Source organism: Scaptodrosophila lebanonensis, unplaced genomic scaffold, assembly GCF_003285725.1.
Source record: "Scaptodrosophila lebanonensis strain 11010-0011.00,11010-0021.00 unplaced genomic scaffold, SlebRS2 tig00000123-arrow-arrow-pilon, whole genome shotgun sequence".
Taxonomy (NCBI): domain Eukaryota; kingdom Metazoa; phylum Arthropoda; class Insecta; order Diptera; family Drosophilidae; genus Scaptodrosophila; species Scaptodrosophila lebanonensis.
In genome coordinates this window covers 1,716,591-1,734,071 of record NW_022060581.1, presented here as the reverse complement: position 1 = coordinate 1,734,071, position 17,481 = coordinate 1,716,591, and the positions used below count along the sequence as shown (strand labels likewise).

The following is a 17,481-nucleotide window of genomic DNA, read 5'->3' as shown; positions in this document are numbered from 1 at the left end:
AGAACGGTAGTTCCCCTGAACGTCATCGCATCTGTTATTGCGTTCATTGGCTGAGCCATGCCTGCAAGTGCCGGAAGGCGTCGTGCTTCTATATGCAGTGCTATAACCACAAACGACTCCTGCGACATGCCAGGACGTGCACACTCAAGGCGAGCGGAAATTGCGAGAAATGCCGCGAGTTTGCGCTCATCTGCTACAGCCATGCCAAGGAATGTCGGGACTCGAAGTGCCAAATAGTGTTCTGTCCCAGGATCAAAAACACACTGAGAAGCTTCATGGTGCCAAAAATTTGAGCAGAAAGAAGCAATAGCAGTCAGGATGTGTACAAGTAAGTGTATTTTACTGAAAATAACGAAAAATTTGCTTGTTCGCACAACTAGAAGATTATCTTCTTGTTCTCAAATATTCCACAGTGCAGCTTCTAGAACGAAGGACAAAAGTTAACCATAAGTTTTGCGATGGTTATATTTTAGTTTTATGGCTCTCTCCAACTCTCTTTCCATTTATTTACAGACCGTAATATCGTGCACTGGATCCGATTTCAAACAAAATCCAATAATAATTATAGAAAAACAGCGAAATGGGAAGTACTCACCTAAAAATCATATTTATACTCTGCTCATGAAATGTACAAGAGTATATTAGGTTTGAGGGAGGTGGAAAATATAATACAGGCAGAAGAAGACCCCCACAAATTCTTGACCAACATGACAATCGAGTCGATCTAACTGTGTCTGTCTGCCTGTCCGACAGTCCGTCCGTCCGTATGAACACGTGGATCTCAGACACTATAAGAGCTAGAGACGCCAAATTTTGCAGAAAGATGCCTTATGTGTGTTTGTTTTAATTTTTTGGATTTCCCCCCTAGGGGGGTTTTTCTGTAACGCCGTTCTCGGGGACTATAAGACGTAGGAGCACCAAAGCTTAGTTCAAGATGTCTTATGTGAATACGCAGAATTCCCCTCAAAATTTTTTTTAATTTCTTATTATTTTATTTATTATTTATTTTATTGTACAGAGTATTTGAAAGTCGGGACACCCGACTTTAGCTTCTCTACTTGTTCTCGAATGTCACTGTTTTGCGTATCACCGTCACCCATCACCGTAAGGACAGTGACTTGTGGTTGTGCTTCTAGTAGGAATGTAAAAAAACATCGATGTATCGAGCATCGACGATGTTTTTTTGCTTGCGAAGCTCCGTCGATTCATCGACGGTCACATTACTCTGTGTGCTTTACCGAGGAGTTTATATTTCTATTTTAATTTTTTTTATGTTTTCATTAAAATTTATTTTGTATGTATTTTAGATTGTCAGGCATTTGATCTTCATTTTTATTCTCATACAAGTATAACGTCACACTTCATATTGTTTTTGATTTATTTTTAAAACTGTATAAAGTAAGTTTATTTTCAGTATTACGATTACCTTATTGGTGCACAACGTTCACATTCAACTAGTTCTGTATAAATAAATAGTTGAATAGGTTACGATCTTACGCGTTGCTTTCAATAAAAAAGAAAAATGAAATATTTCAAAGCTCAGACTTGGAATGTTTTTTGATAGTTATTCAACAATTTGCATTTCCTGTGTTGCCTGGCTATTAAATGTCTTTTGTAATAGAGCCGTGACGTCAAAGCGCAGAGCAAGCAAAAAGTATAATATCTGGCGCTACCTTATACTCTCTCCTAAGAAATGAGGAGCTGAAATGAGAGCAAATTCTATAAATCTGGGCAATAAAGATAAGCCGCTTGAGTGTATTGCACACATATGTCTGTATATGTATGCATATGTAATCGTTGGCTAGCTTACTTAATAAACAATTAGTGAATAAAGTCGAACAATCTCGATTTATAATCGCAGCTGGCAGCAAGTAGGTATAATGTGGAGCGATTTGAGCGAGAAGGTTATATTGGTGACCGGCGCCGGAGCCGGAATTGGCCATGCGCTGGTCAGCCAGTTGGTCAGTGCGAATGCCAAGGTCATTGCGGTGGTGCGGAGCGAGGCGCAGGCGCAGCAACTGCTGGCCATCGATAAGGAGCGTATTCAGGTGGTGCTGGTGGACCTGAAGCATTGGCAGGCGGTGCGCGAAACATTGAAGGGGCTGCCTAAGCTGGACGGACTGGTTAACAATGCGGGCGTGGCCATCATCAAGCCATTTGAGCAGCTCACCGAGCAGGACTTTGATGCGTGAGTTTCAAAAAAAGCCTCCATCCTCCATCACATTCATATGCCTATCTGTGTATGTCTTCCCCCACACTCAGTCAGTTCGATGTGAACATCAAGGCTGTCTTCAATGTGACGCAGGCTGTGCTGCCGCTGTTGCGTGATGGTGCCTCCATAGTGAACGTTAGCTCCATTGCAGCGACGCGCTCCTTTGCCGGACATACCGCCTACAGCGCCACTAAGGCGGCCCTCGACTCACTCACCCAGTCGCTGGCCCTGGAGCTCGGTCCACGCAAGATACGCGTCAATGCCGTCAATCCCACGGTGGTGCTGACCAAAATGGGCGCCGACAATTGGAGTGATCCGGCAAAGAGTGGCCCGCTGCTGGCCCACATCCCCCTAAGACGCTTCTGTGAGGTGCAGGAGGTGGTCGATGGCATCGGCTATTTGCTCAGCAACAAGTCGAGCTTCGTAAATGGCCATCACCTAAATCTGGAGGGCGGCTATGCGGTTTCCTAAGCAGGCATCCGAAACGTCACACTCAAGATTTCAGAAATCAAATCAAATTAATTCTTTTTAGCTTTTCGAATAAATACGTTTCGTATAAGCAAACCATAATACAAGTAGTTAGGACGAGCAGTTGTTTGTTATTCCTCGCATGGAGACCATAAGGAAATAATGCAATTTTGTTATTCTAATGGATATGGTAAGTACATATGATCGATTGAAGGAACGTGCCAGCAATTGCAATTATTTCGTGCCGCTCCTCCAAAATTCATATCGCAGCCGAACAAATTCCCACCGAGTTGGCCTTCTACACCAGCTCTGTCTACCAGGGGAACATAAACGAGCAGCAGGCAAATGCATTGCTTGTTTATTTCAGCTTAAACAGCTGTTTTTGTTTACATTTCGGGATGCACAGTTAGGATCGGTTTGTTTACATTTGAAATGCAACCAATAGGAGAGCTCAAATTTGTTTACTTTTCGGAAGGCTCCGTTAGGATCGTGCAGCCATTGTGAACTAGAGCTTTTTGCGTTCATTCACAATTTAACTTCCACCCAGCTTGTTTACTTGCTGCGCATTTATGTTCGCCTGGTGTACGAGTACATTTGGTGCATCGGAAATTTAACAGAAAAACCGAAAAAATTAAGTCCAACCAAGTTGGGCGAGCCTTTAACGATTTAAAAGCAGCCCTATCTACCAGGCGAACACAAATGGGCAATAGGTAAATACGCTGCTAGTTTATTTTATGTTGGACAGCTGTTTATTGTTTACATTTCGCAATGCACAGTAAGGATCGCTTTGTTTACATTTTAAGTGCAACCAATAGGAGAGCCCCAATTTGTTTACATTTCGGACGGCGCCGTTAGGATTTGCATTTAAATTACAGCCAGAATGTTTAATTGCTGTCCGCTTATGCTCGCCTGGTATATGAATACACGATAGTTGACATGGCGGCGTTCAAAAAAAAAAATATTTAAATAATCAGTTTCAGCGACTCGATGCAAATGAAGTATTAAACATTATTGATTAAATCTATGAATCTATGGGTACAAGGGTATAAAAATCATGAGCTCTAATTGCATAAATTTTATTTCAATAAATTTTTACAATATGCTTAGCTTAAATCGCTTTAAAAAAAGCTGTAATAGATAATTTTTTGCTTAAACAATAAACTACATTAATGACGACACAAACGCGATTAAATTTTGAAATATATAGCTTCTATATAAAAGGTGTAAAATATTTGCAATCCATTATATTAATGTGGAAACATAAATATGTGTACTATATAATATATCCACAACAATTTTTTTTGAGATGCTTGGCCATGGCGGTAACTCTGTCGCTGTTTACTTTCTTTCATTCTCTCTCCCTCGCTCTCTCTTCCTATCTAACTAAGCGCAGATCTTTCCCTGCTGTTGGCTTTGTATTTGTTGTTGTTTCTTTTCTCGTTCGCGACGTCGTAGCTTCTTGCGCCGCCGATCAATGATGGCTAGCTCGCCTTTGATCGTGTTGTAGGCCTTGCGTAGATCCTGAATCTGTTTGCGCAAAATGGTAATACATTGATCCGAGCTCAGAGAGGGATCTGTGGAAAATATTGGATATTAAAGAATTGGAAATTATGAAGATTATGATGGGTCTTGCTTGCTTACCCAATTCGACTAGGAAATTGTAGGGGCATGGCCGAACGCCATTCGCATTTCCCAGAGACTGTTGTTGCTGTTGCTGTTGTTGTTGCTGCTGCTGTTGCGCCTGCGCCTGTGGCAGAAGTTGTTGGCGTGCGCTCTGGCGCTGTGCGGCAGTCGTCACAAGATTATCCGAATTGTCATCTGTGTCGGAACCGGCTGGAAGACCAAAACGTACAGATATGAGCAACATGGAACTCGAAATTTACCAGCAAAATGAAAGTAAAAACAAGAGAGAACGCTACAGTCGAGCAAGCCCGACAGTGTAATACCCTGTACCCAGGTAAACTTCCGTCACTGAGTTATATGCGCCCATAGCAGCAGCAAAAAGAGGAAGAAGAAGAGCGAACTCGTTGCTGCTGTTTGGATGGGTTGTACTGGCGAGAATTTGTTTCGCTAATAACTTTTCTTAGAATTGACCGAATTTGATAAAATTTTAAACAACAGTAGATAATTGTATAGAAATTATGTTTGATTTAGGTAGCATTTGAAATGTGGACGCTATTGACAAAATTCTGTAGCGGGGGAAGGGGGGGAAAATTAAAAAAAAAAAAATAAACTCGTCCTTACTCGGACCTAGGAGAATCTGGATGCCAACTTTGGTTTTTCTAGCTTTTATAGTTTCTGAGATCCTTGCGTTCATCCAGACGGACGGACAGACGGACGGACATGTCTAGATCGATTTCTCTCGTCATGCTGATCAAGAATATATATACTTTATGGGGTCGGATATGCTTCCTTCTGTATGTTACATACTTTGCACAAACCTAATATACCCTTTTTACCCTACGGGTACAGGGTATAACAACACTAATAGTATTTAAAGTTTCTTAAATAATAGCTCATCATAATTCGTAAAAACAAACATTTTAACGTTTAAGGGAAACTACTGATTTGAATCGATGATTAAAATATACGAATTGATATATTTTGATATTTCTACTCTTGTCTGTAGAATTTATGATTAGAAACAATTTTTTTTTATCTCAGATACGGAACTGAAAGATAATATTAAAAGACAATTTGGTTGAACATATTCTGTTCAAAAAATACAAATTTTTATCTCCGATATGAGTTGAAAGAGCTAAAAAATATTGTTAGATAAAGTTAAAACCTAAAGACCCTTTAAATTTCGTTTAATCATGGAGTATCTCCACTTAGACTTTTAAGATCGAGGACTTTATATTATTATTTTGTTAAAGACGTAATCTCGTAAGACCTTGGAAGATACTTGTATATTGTGGGTAACTTAAATTTTGAAAAGAGCTGAGCGCAATGTTTGTGGATTGTACAACGATTGAGGAATATATACAAGTATTTAAAATGCTTACCCGCTGTCGTTGTCGCTGTGGTTGTCGCCTTGCGCAGACTGTTAATCTGTCGCCGTCGCTTGCCTGGCACGGGCTGCAGCTCTGTGGCGGATGCCGCGGCCAGCGCAAGGAGCTCGACCTGTTTGCGGGTCCGCTTGCGTTTGTTGCTGCTCGGCATGCCGCTGATCAAATCGTGATCAGGCAGCATTTTCTTGGCCGCATTGCTGACCGCAGTCTCCTCGCTGCTGTCGTCCTGGCTGGCTGAGTCGGGAGAGCTGTTGTTGGCCGAGCACACAGTTGTTTGACCCGAGGTGGCACCGACGCCACTCGCACCTGCAACAGCGCCCAGCGCTGACTTCGGCGGAGGCGTGTCGGGCGGTAGCGGCGTGATGCCCGACATGGGTATTACGGATGTCGCTGATGTTGTTAGTGATGTGGACGCCATCGTCTGTGGCGGCTGCTCATCCTTGCTGCTGTAGGTGGGCGCCGGGCTACCTGGAATGGTCTCCTCACAGAGCAGATTAATGGACTCGTTGTGTGGCTCGGTGGTTGGTAATGGCGATGCTGCTGATGCTGGAGGGCTAACGGCGGAAATGTTTGCCGGTGCGGGAGAAACAGCTGCTGCTACTGCTACTGTTGTGGGTGTTGTTGTTGGCGCTGTTATTAGGGGCTTGCCATGCAGCATGAATGGGCGGGACATTAGTAGCGCTGTCCCTCCAGAAGCGGTTACTTCGGGCACTGTTACTCTAATGCTTTCGCTGCCATAGATTATGTTGTGATGGTGTGCCTCTAGGACATATGAGGGCACAGACGTGGCTGTGGGCAAGGATGTCGTTGGGGCGATGTTGGTGTTGGCGCTGGACAACGGTGGGATGGGCATGAGTGGCCTATAGAGGCCCGATGGCGGTGCCTGCAGCATTAGATTGCTGCCATCTGTCATAATAAGTTTGCTGTCAGCAGACTTCGGCGACATCTGAAACTTGGCGGCTGCTGTCGAAGAGGATGAAGCTGAGGGGCTGGCTTGACCCATAATGGCATGAGTCGTGGAGCTGTTGGACATGGAGCCAGGACTGTGCAATAAGGTAGCAGCCATAATGTGGGGTACACCGCTTTGGGCCATCACTACAGAGACCGGAATCTCGGGCACAACAATAGGCACCACTCCATCCGCAGCAGCTGAGGCCACTGATGGTGCCACAATCGTCGATTGCTTTGGCGCCAGCTTGTGTACGACAGTGTCGAAGTTGCTGCTGCTACTGTTGCTGTTGTGGGCGCTGGACGTGTGCTCCTCCTTGGTGGACTCCAGCTTGGTCAGGGGTGGAACTGCCTGGCTAACCAGTCCAGTTGAAGTCAATTTGCCCGCGAAACTGGGCGAGATATTGGGCGTAGTTGGATTGCGTGTAGAAACGAGTCCTGCGCCCACTACAGCGCCCGGCTTCAGAGCAATGGGGGCCTGAAGACCGGCCATGCCTGACAATACCGCTGTGGCTAAAAGTTGTTTGCTGCTACCCTCAAGTTTGACGGGAGCACCCAAACTGCCCGATGTCTCTGATAGAGGACTCTTTTGCTCGCCCTGCGTGGTGTGCTCCTCATTGACGACCACATCTTCAATCACCAGCCTCTGCTCCGAGTCAGTGCTGTCCATGGACTCGTCCGAATATCCAGCTCCCACAGTGGCCGTGGAGTTGGGCGTGTGCGCTGGTGGCGTGCCTGCCGTGGAGGAGGCCAAGGAGAGACCGCCTACGGGTGTCTTGCGCTGAATGGCGCACTCCAGCTTCTGAATGGTCTCGCTTAGTTCGCTGTTCTTGGCCGGCATTGATTCCAGTAGGGATTTGGTTTCCGGACTACTCTGAGCGACTAACCCACTCAGGTCGGGGCGGTACATATCTCCCAGCATAGTGATGGGACCGGTGAGAATCTTGAGAGGCTCACAGATCGGTTTGTTTTCACGTAGGATGGCAGCGGAGGACACCGGCACAAGTAAATCCATTTTGGAGCTGGTTTCATCTTGGACTGGCTCCACTTTACGCTCCTCTTCTACCTCATTTGTTGTGCTTGGTCCAGCTTTGGGTGTGGAATCGTGCGGCTTCGTTTTATTGTTCTCCACCTCCTCCTTCTTCTGGCTAATGGCCTTCAGCACTTTATCTGCTATGGAAATGGAGCTGAGCTTCTGTTCGTATTTAACGGCATCCAGATCGAAGGGTCCGGCAGTGCCGGCTAGAAGTATTTTCACATTCTCAAGCTTCTCTAGCTTATTATCCTTGGACTCACCAGAGCTATACCCAGAGCCCTCGTTGGATGTGCTTAGCTCAAAGACGTTACGCGTCTCAATGAAGGGACTGCCAACAATTTGCGGAGGCTTGGGCGGTCCTTGAGCGCCTCCACTGACACTGCTTGTACTGGCATGTGGCGGGGTACTCAGCTTAGGTGATATGGCCACCGAGCTGCTGGCTACAGCTTGCGGTGTCTGTTGCATCGATGCCAGAGGTGTGTGGGTCGTTGGTGACTCTGGAAGCGATGCTTTGCTGCTGATTGTTTCAGGAACGGGTTTCCCGACAATTGCTGCCGATGGCATCGACACAGCCGGCGTTGTTGGCGGCTGTAGGGCATCGGTGAGAGCGCGTGTTGTTTCCTGAACTGTTTGGGCGAGCTCCTCATTCAGGGCGGTCATGTTCAAATTGAAGCTAGGGGACTTTCGAAGAACATCGAAGGGCGTTGGGTAGATGAGGGCGGATCCCATTCCCACTGCACTGCTCAACTCGTTGGGCTTATTCCATAACGATGTGTTGGAGGTGCCTCCAGGGCTGGTCGTAAGATGTGCGTGCACATGAGGATGAGAAACAGCATGTGCGGCTGGCGCTGTTGGCGGCAAGGGTCCAGTTGCCGGGGACGATGCTGAAGAAATCGTCCCCACTCCCGTTGCTGTGATGACTTTTTGCTGTGCCCCCAGAGGATGAGCAGCAAGCATAACCAGAGGTGCATGCTTCGACGTATGCAATGGATTAATGCCACCGGCGGTTGAGACGGAGGTTCCAGACTGTGCGCCAATCTGAGCACAGACTGGCTGTGTCTTTTCATCGGTCTTGTAAAACTTGCTCTTTTCCGCTATCAGCGTTGCTTCTTTCATGGGTGAACCGCGTTTTTTGCTCTTGCCAACGGTACCGGTGGTGGTGCTGGCACCACTTTGTGCATGGTAGCCCCGCTCGTGTGGCGTATGTGGCAGTTGGAGATGCTCTATGCTTTGTTGCATTGCGGTGAACTTGAGCGCCTGCTTTCTGGCTGCCGCAGTAACCGTGAGTATTGTTGGTGCACTGCTGGCCGTCACAGTGGTAGCTGTGATGACAGAAGTACCACCGCCTAGTGTAGAGGTCACCGAGGCCATGGGAGAGATGCGCTTCTCGAATTCAAATGGCTCCGTATCCTTGAACTCATAAACATCGGATGAAAGCATCTGGGCACGACTGACTATTGGGATCAGGCCGCTGCAGGGAAACTTTTGCTCCCTGGAGGCTGTGACGGGGACTGTTGATGGATGAGTGATTGAGATTGGATTGACAATAGAACCAGCAGCAGTACCACTGCTTATTTCCAGTTTGCTCATGTCGGGAAGAGAGCGCGTGGCCGAGCTGTTGGAGACGCTGGAAGCGGACACAGTTGTGCCCGCCGATGCATTGGAACAGAAGGAGGATGATGAGGAGGAGCTGGATGAGGGCGAACATGCCGCTGGCAGCTCCACCTTCAGTGTGGCCGTTTCTTTGTGCAGCACAGGTTCCACAAACTTCTTTCCAGATTCTTGACTGCTGCTTCCAGTGGCTCCAGTACTGGTGGCTCCAGCAACACCAGCTGCTGCTTGTTTTTTCAACTCCAGATGCTTTGCCAGCAAAGGCTTTGATTCGTTCTTTTTTGAGGTAACGCCGATTGGTTTCTCTACAATTACGGACGTATATTTGCTGATACTGGATGTGCTAGCGGTGGCACTTGTGGTGGTGGTGCTACTGGTACTCGTAATGCCACCAAAGCGCGCTGGAGCAATTAATGTGGTTGGCTTAATATCAGCACTACTGTGGAACGGTTTAAGCTGTTCTTCCTCCTTGATTTCCGTTTTTAACGGCTTCTTTTGGTCCTCGCCACCACCTGCGGTGGTTGTGATAACGGAACGACTGCCTTTGTCTGGTTCGTTTTTGATTTCCTCCTTAATGCTTGGCATCGCCGAGCCTTTAAGTTGCTTCAGGCCAGGCTCCTGTCGCTTCTCTGAAGTGTGCAGCTCATTTGATATCTGGTCCACAATGCAAGGTTTGCTGGACTTGGTCATCGCCTGTTGTTGTTGTTGTTTGGACAGCTGCTGTCTCTCCCCACCGCGTGTCTTTTCGCCTCGTTGTTTCTTCTCGGTTGTCTGTTGCTTTCTATATTCCAACTCTATGCGCACCTTTTCGGAAGATTGTGAGTCCTCATCATTGTACGAGTCCGTCTCTGAAGAAAGTTCCGTTGAGCTGCTTTTTCCCGATTCTAGCTTTATGGATTTTGTCTCTTTTTTAATATCGACGACTTCGCTGGTGGCTGCACTGGCACCGCGCTCGCTTTTTGTAGCTGTTCCACTTGTAGTGCCGCCTTCTTTGCGCTCTTCTGACCCTCCTAGGCTGTTAGTGAGCTGATGCTGAAAACCTTTCAGCTCAGAGCGTATCTCACTTAAATCGTAGTCGCGTCCCTTGGCACTGCTGGCGGCATTGGCGCCACTGCTGAGAGCGCGTCCGCTAGCGCGTGGGCGCAGAGGGGTAAGTGTTATTTGTTGCTCGTCATCGTCCTCATCACTGTCATCGCTGGCCATTGTGGCCAAAACACGTCCTTTTCCGCCAGTCGTCTGCTGCTGTCCTTTTCCAGCGGCGGCGCCTGCACCACCGCCACCTCCTGCCTTAAAGTTGGCTTGATCTTTGGCGTTCTGTCGTTTGGGACGACGCACTGGTTCATCAGAGTCCGTGTCCGATTCGCTGGCCATTGAGGCATCTGAGATATTCGCCGAGGTGCGACGCGCTGTATTAATATGCGCTATGCGTGTCGGTCGCTTCTTTAGTTGCGATGCTGCTGGGGATTTGGTGCGACTCGAATTGGAGGCCACAGAAGAGGGCGTTGTCGAGCGTGGCGGCATAGAGTCACTGCGTCCGCGTCCCCGTTTAGCGCCTGTTGTGGGTGTTTTGGTTGTGCCTTGCAAAACTGACACCAAATTAGAAGCACTGGCCGAGGAGCTGATGCCGCTACCAGTTCCGTGCCCTGATGCACCTAGAGCCTTGGCAGCTGCATCTTTACCGGGCGGCTGCTTGTCGCCACTAGTTCCTGCATTGCTGCCACCTCCTGATGCTGAGGCAGCGCCGATGCCTACAGCCGCTGTGCCACTGTTGGGTGTCTGCTGATTGTTGGAACCGGCTGTGCCGCTGTTACCGGCGCTGCTTGTGCTGGTCGTGCGAGTCTTCTGTTTGGATCCTTTGGTTAGGTTCTCGGCGATGCGCTCCCGCGGCACCCACTCATCATAGCGATTATTCCAGCCGGTGTAGTGCACCAAGTACATGGGAACACCGCGTTGCATGCTAATCTCAATGACCTTCGCCTCGTAGGTGCTGCCATGGGAGCTTGGTGATTTCTTCTCGTGATAGTTGACTTTCAATTTGTCGCCGATGCCCACCACAAAGTCTCCCGTGTCGATTTTCTCAACGGTAACCTCGTCCTTTTTGCGCTTGCCGCGCTTTTCCTCGCCCTTCTCGATTTGTTTCCTCTGATGCTTTTCCTTTTTTGTTGAGGGTGGCGCTGCATGTGCGGAATAGAGCGAGATAGAATATACACAAAAACATTAATATTTGCTCAACACATTGCTGCTTCCTGCTCTAATTATATTAAGGTTGGTGTACAAGCTAATAGTGGGGGGCGACTTGGCTAACTTGTGATAACATTTCTAACTAACGATAACATTTGAACTATCGATTGCTTATTGCGAAACAGGTGGGCGACGCCAACTGCAAATTGGTAATCGTTGCGCAGCAGTGAAACGAGAAGGACGGGATATGCCGCAAAGGCCCCCACTATTGGTAAATTTTTTTTAGACTTTGTCGCCGCTTATCAGACTGCTGCCGAAAAAGCAAACAAACAAGAATACCAACAAAAACAAGAGCCAAAGTGTGAATTAAATATAAATAAGCAACGCAAAGCCACCAAGAAACTGATAACCAATTTCGGCTGCTTTGACGGGGGGTCGCGCCACAATGTTGTTTTTGTTGTTGACACGCAAAAGAGAAGATTTAATTTGATTCGTACCACAAAAGCCGGCTGGTACAAGCGCACACTATTATTATATAATTAGTTAGAGGGAAAGTGTCCTAAATAACAATCGTCCAGCCATGTCATCGATGTGTTTGCTGAGGAAAGCTACAAAACTGTTGTTGATGCGGCAACGATCCCAGGCGGCGGCCATTGTTGGCGTTTGTCGGAATTTTGGAGGAACAGCCAGCGAAGAGGAGCAGAGCAAACAAAGAGGGGGGGAACAGGCTGCCAGAAGTATACTCTATGGAGCACTAACAGCGGGCGGCATTGGAGTTGGATACTTCATATTCGACTACTTGGCACAGCAGCGTCTAGGAAGTGACGAGCCTTCAACCAAATCCAATGCCAGCAGCTCGACCGTGGCCGCTCCTGAGCTGGACGATAAGGCGCTCGCCCGCTTGTGGCACAAAACAGCGCGTGACGAGCTGCCCACCTATGCCCTCGATGAGGTGCAAAGCCACAATACGGTCGAGACGGGCATTTGGGTGACCTATGGGTTGGGCGTATACGATGTGACCACATTTGTGGACAATCATCCGGGCGGTGATAAAATTCTAATGGCCGCTGGCAGCGCTATAGATCCCTTCTGGGCCATCTATCAGCAGCACAACACTCTGCAAGTATTGGAGCTGCTCGAAAGCTATCGCATCGGCAATTTGGCCAAGAGCGATGTAGTGTCTGTCGAAGATCAGGGTTCGCCCTGGGCCAATGAGCCGAAACGCCATGCACTGCTAAAGCCAGCCGCGGAGCGACCCTTCAATGCAGAGCCGCCCCTGGGAATGCTGGCCGAAAAATTCTACACGCCCAACGAACTCTTCTATATTCGAAATCATTTGCCAGTGCCCACACTCCAAGATGACGACTATGGGCTGGAGATTGAGATTAGTGCTGGCAAACATGCTGGCACGGCTGAGCGCACACTCAGCTTTGAGGACATCAAGCGACTGCCCAAGCACACGGTCACAGCGGCTATTATGTGCGGCGGCAATCGTCGCTCCGAAATGACGCGCGTCAAGCCAGTCAAAGGTAAGTGCTGTTCGTTCAAGAGACGCGACGCACCACAAAGACTCACACACTCTCCCTCTATATATTATAGGTTTGTCTTGGGGTGCTGGCGCTGTGGGCAATGCTAAATGGTCAGGAGCGCGTCTCTCTGACCTGCTTGTGGCGATGGGCGTGCAACCTGACGAGCGGCTGCACGTAATATTTGAAGGTGCCGATCTGGATCCCACTGCACATCCCTATGCCGCAAGCATACCGCTCTCAAAGGCACTCGATCCCCGTGGGGATGTCATACTGGCCTACGAGATGAACGATGAGCCGCTAACTCGAGATCATGGCTTTCCCATACGTGCAATTGTACCCGGAGTTGTAGGGGCCCGTAACGTTAAGTGGTTAACCCGCATTGTGGTGTCCGATCAAGAGTCGGACTCACATTGGCAGCAGAACGACTATAAGGGCTTTAGCCCGAGCACTGATTGGGACACGGTCGACTTTAGCTTGGCGGCAGCCATACAGGCGATGCCCGTCACCTCCGCCATCTGCACACCCATGCCGGATGAGCGGGTACGTGTATCAGGCGATGGTCATATAACGGTACGTGGATATGCCTGGTCAGGCGGCGGACGACGCATTGTGCGTGTGGACTTGACAGCCGATGCCGGCGCGACTTGGCATGTAGCCGAACTGGAACAGGAGGATCTGCCGGATGGTCGCCACTACGGCTGGTCGCTGTGGACGGCACGCATACCAGTTAAGGAGCAACAGAAGGAGTTGGAAATCTGGGCAAAGGCCGTCGACTCTGCCTACAATGTGCAGCCAGAGTCGTTCGAAAACATTTGGAATTTGCGCGGCGTCCTCTCTAATGCCTATCATAGGGTGAAGGTAAAACTAATACGGGAGGCTAAATAAAGGCTAATGCTGAACTGATGATTTGCTGATAATATTTCCATATAGTCTGGTTTCCCTAATTTTCGTTGACTTACCGGCATTTGGGGAAGTGTCGCGGCTCCGTTGGGACTCTGTGGTGCTGGCTGACTTGCCACTGGAGCTGACAGTAGTTGTGTTGTTGTTGTTACTGTTATTGTTGTTGCTGCTGCTGTTGCTGCTGCTGGCACCTGCGCTTGCAGCGCTGCTGTTGCTGCTGGTGGTGGTGGTGGTGCTGCTGCTGGCATTATTGCTCGGCTCCTTGTCTATGCTGTTGCGAGCAGTCGCTGCTGCCTTGATTTTGGCCAAAGGCACATCTGCCTCAGCATCTTTGGAGGCTGCTGCAGCTGCAGCTGTTGCTGCCGCCGCTGCTGTTGCTGCTGCTGCTGCTTGTATTGCAGCTGCTGCTGCTGCTGCTGATGCACTTGCTGCCGCTGCAGCTGCCGATGCAGTGGCGGCTGTCGACGATTTCTCCTCATACTTCTCCACCAGACTCTTAACTTTGCCGCTGCTAGCCGCAGAGGCTTTGCGCTGTTTCTTGGTCGGCTCCACAACACTCGATTCGCTCGTATTCTCCGACTCCTCAGCAGCCGATTGTGAAGCCGTTGATGCCGTATTGGCTGATGCCAGACTGGCGCTTGCTGCCGTGCTTGTGGCGGCAGCTGCTGCTGTCGCCGAGCTGCTCGCACTGCTGCTGGCAGCTGTTGAGGCGGCTATGGCGGCCGCTGCTTGATTCGTTACCGCCAACTTGGTCATGTTCTCGCTTTTGGTGCTCTCGGCCGGCTTGGGTGATGCCACCGAGTTGGCACGCACCAGACTGCGTCCTTTGCTGCGATTTGAGTTGCGCGAAGTCATGCTCAGCATGGAGCAGCCGAGCTTGCGATGAAAATCGCCGTAGGGCTGTAGGAATTTCTTGTACGCCTGCTTCACAAGATTCATGACGCTGACCGTGCAGGGAGTGAAGCCGAGACGCACGGCAATGACTTTCCATTGATTTTGTGTGGTCACGCGATTGTAACCGCCACGTTTCTGCACCGTCCGAAACAGACGATAGAGATCCACGTCTCGACTCTGTATGGAGGGCACCTTGTTAAGTGGCGTTCCACGATCGTCCATATATTTGTAGAGTTGGGCGACAAAGCGATCCTTTTCCTCGTGCGGCTCGTCATCTGACGAATCGGAATCTATTTCGCCCTCGTCGTCGCTCGATAAATTGCTGAGGCCGAAGAGAGAGTCCCGATCCCAGTGAGGTGGCAATGCGCTGCTGTCCAGAAACTCGAGGGCTGCCTGCACAGCAGGCCCATCTTGCTTGCTGGCCACCTCGCGCGTAAATTCGGTGGCCTCTTTTTTCGGCACCGTATAATAACGTCCATCCTTGAAGGATCTCACCAAATATTCGTCCTTAACGCGTATTCGTACTGTCGCCTGTAAAATGGAAATATGATGGATTAGCATTCAATTACTCTGTTGATCAGTATTTCTATTCTTTACTTCTAATTTTACTTAGAGGCTGCCTTTAGATTGCAGCCCATAATGTATTAATAATAATATTTATTTATGAAACAACCTAAAACTGTTCACTGAAGAAACCAAAATTAGTTGACTGCATTGCGATTATTTTGTAAATAAACAAGTATTAAAATTAAATAAAAACTGTTGTGATTGAAAGCCTTAAAGCTGGGCGGGAATAGATTATAGCTATGGCAAACTATTTCACAACCTGCTTATAATATGTATGCTGTTGGCTTAGCTCTATCTGCATGATTTAAATAAAAACAGATTCCTATTTATCTTCGCAAAGGCTGCTAACTGTCCACTGCACAGCACATTAATAATAATTAAATAATAATCACCTGTGCTGTTGGCGCGACAACTAGCGCTGGAAACCACTTTTCCTTGTCCTTCTTCTTTGATTCGGTCTCCACGCAGACGACCTTGCCAATGTTCTCCTCCTTCTCGTTGACCACCTCCTTGGCATCGCTCTCATCATCATCCTCTGAGCTGTCTTCGTTCAGCTGTCCACGCCTGCGACCGCGTCGTCCGCCCACCACTGGATTCCCAAAGTGTTCGGGATGTGTAAGCGGCAGTTGATCTAGCGTTTCGCTTTCGTTAAAATGTCTCCCGCTCTTGAGGCACAACGCGGTTCGCCTCAGTGTTGTGATGTCGCCATCGTCGAAGACAACTGTGTACTGCGAGCAGTCCTGGATTTTCGTTATGGTCGCCTCCACAGTTTCCTTGCGATCCGGATGTCGCACCTCGACAACAGCTCCCACCCGCAACTGGCCCGTGGGCGCTTTTATTGCATCGTCCGAGACAATACCCGAACCCAGACCCTGTTTGTAGGCCACCTTCACTTTGATGTTCCGCACCACTTTGCTGACCTTCGCCTCACAAAAGGCGCCCTTATATTTGGCGCTAACTTCCGTGCCGACGGGCAGCGACGGTGGATCATCCACTTGCTGCGAAAAGAACAGTCAAATATTAATTGCAAAACCTCATTAATGTACACTTCTGTGAGGGTGTGCATTGGGCGTATAACGGAACCACAATAGAGTGGCGCATTGCTGGCCCCAATGTAGTGCCTCATTGCTCAGCTCTGTTGGTTTTGTTATGATTTTAGCACTTGCCTGCATTTTTTGAAAATAATAACGCTCGTAACTCAATAAATCGCCTACAAACGCCACTTTTAAAACAATTACAGGTCTTTATTCTACTCAGCGTTTTGCAATTTTTGCGCCGTTTATTCTGTTGTTAGTTTTTTCTTGGGCTCATAATAGTCTGTACCAAAGTCTATACAACGCAATGCACTTTTCGGTGCCACTGTTAGGGTTGAACTAGCAGACATCGAGACTGTCGAATACCTGGCCGCCTCCGACTTTTATCGCAAAGATAGCAGCGAGACTTAGAGCAGTGGAATTGGCACAATCAGCATTCTCATACACACATTTTAGAAAGCTATAGCAACATATGCCACAGAAATTCGATATGGTTTTTAAGCATTTAATACTTTATCGGCAAAACTTTATAAAGTTTGCTTACACATATGGTTTAAGCGTGTAAATATAAATAGTGCCAAGTGTTCCAGTGCCGCTGCTCCAAAAGTGCTGCCATTTCTCTACTCGATATTTCGATTGTCTCCCATGCGATATTGCCTGTGTTGCGAAACACCAAATGTTTCGTTGTTAAAGGATTAGAGATAATTCGATTAACTCTCTTCCGTAAGTTTCGAGCAGTTTTGTTGGTGCTGCCAGACATCAGAAAAAAGATTGCACTGATTTTAAATTTGTCCCGTGTATAAATAAAATAATTGTTTGTGTTTGCCAAATAAGCAACTAAAATAAACAATTTGTACAAAATAAAAAACCAAGAGAAAACGATTTAATTAGGTAAAAAAAAAACAGAGTTATAAGTGCAGTTGATTGCACGTATAAAAAATAGGTAAACAATATTGGCAAAAACAAAATAATAAATTTATAGGTTACAGTTTTAACTCTAAGCTAGCAATAAATAATTTTAATAATAAATTTAAAATGCTTTAAATTAAATAAGCAAAGCTCCCCAATGAAAAACTATATATGTATGTAT

General features: G+C 47.7%; 3 protein-coding genes across 3 annotated transcripts; 2 read left to right on the top strand and 1 right to left on the bottom strand.

Moving 5' to 3' along the window:
• Window positions 1-1,848: 1,848 nt before the first annotated feature.
• LOC115628729 (L-xylulose reductase) lies at window positions 1,849-2,790 on the top strand. Its single transcript, XM_030524933.1, has 2 exons — window positions 1,849-2,188; window positions 2,263-2,790. Exons 1-2 carry the CDS (start codon window positions 1,881-1,883, stop codon window positions 2,681-2,683), a joined length of 729 nt encoding a protein of 242 aa, XP_030380793.1. The 5' UTR covers window positions 1,849-1,880; the 3' UTR covers window positions 2,684-2,790.
• A 950-nt stretch (window positions 2,791-3,740) lies between these two features.
• LOC115628767 (pneumococcal serine-rich repeat protein) lies at window positions 3,741-16,529 on the bottom strand. The gene is made up of 6 exons (XM_030524982.1): window positions 16,404-16,529; window positions 15,750-16,355; window positions 13,956-15,321; window positions 5,686-11,460; window positions 4,322-4,513; window positions 3,741-4,254 (listed from the first exon to the last, which is right to left on the bottom strand). The coding sequence occupies exons 1-6, from the start codon at window positions 16,527-16,529 to the stop codon at window positions 4,064-4,066; spliced, it is 8,256 nt and encodes a 2,751-aa protein (XP_030380842.1). The 3' UTR covers window positions 3,741-4,063.
• Window positions 11,706-13,895, top strand: LOC115628753 (probable sulfite oxidase, mitochondrial). The gene is made up of 2 exons (XM_030524962.1): window positions 11,706-12,996; window positions 13,067-13,895. The coding sequence occupies exons 1-2, from the start codon at window positions 12,048-12,050 to the stop codon at window positions 13,879-13,881; spliced, it is 1,764 nt and encodes a 587-aa protein (XP_030380822.1). The 5' UTR covers window positions 11,706-12,047; the 3' UTR covers window positions 13,882-13,895.
• Window positions 16,530-17,481: the final 952 nt, after the last annotated feature.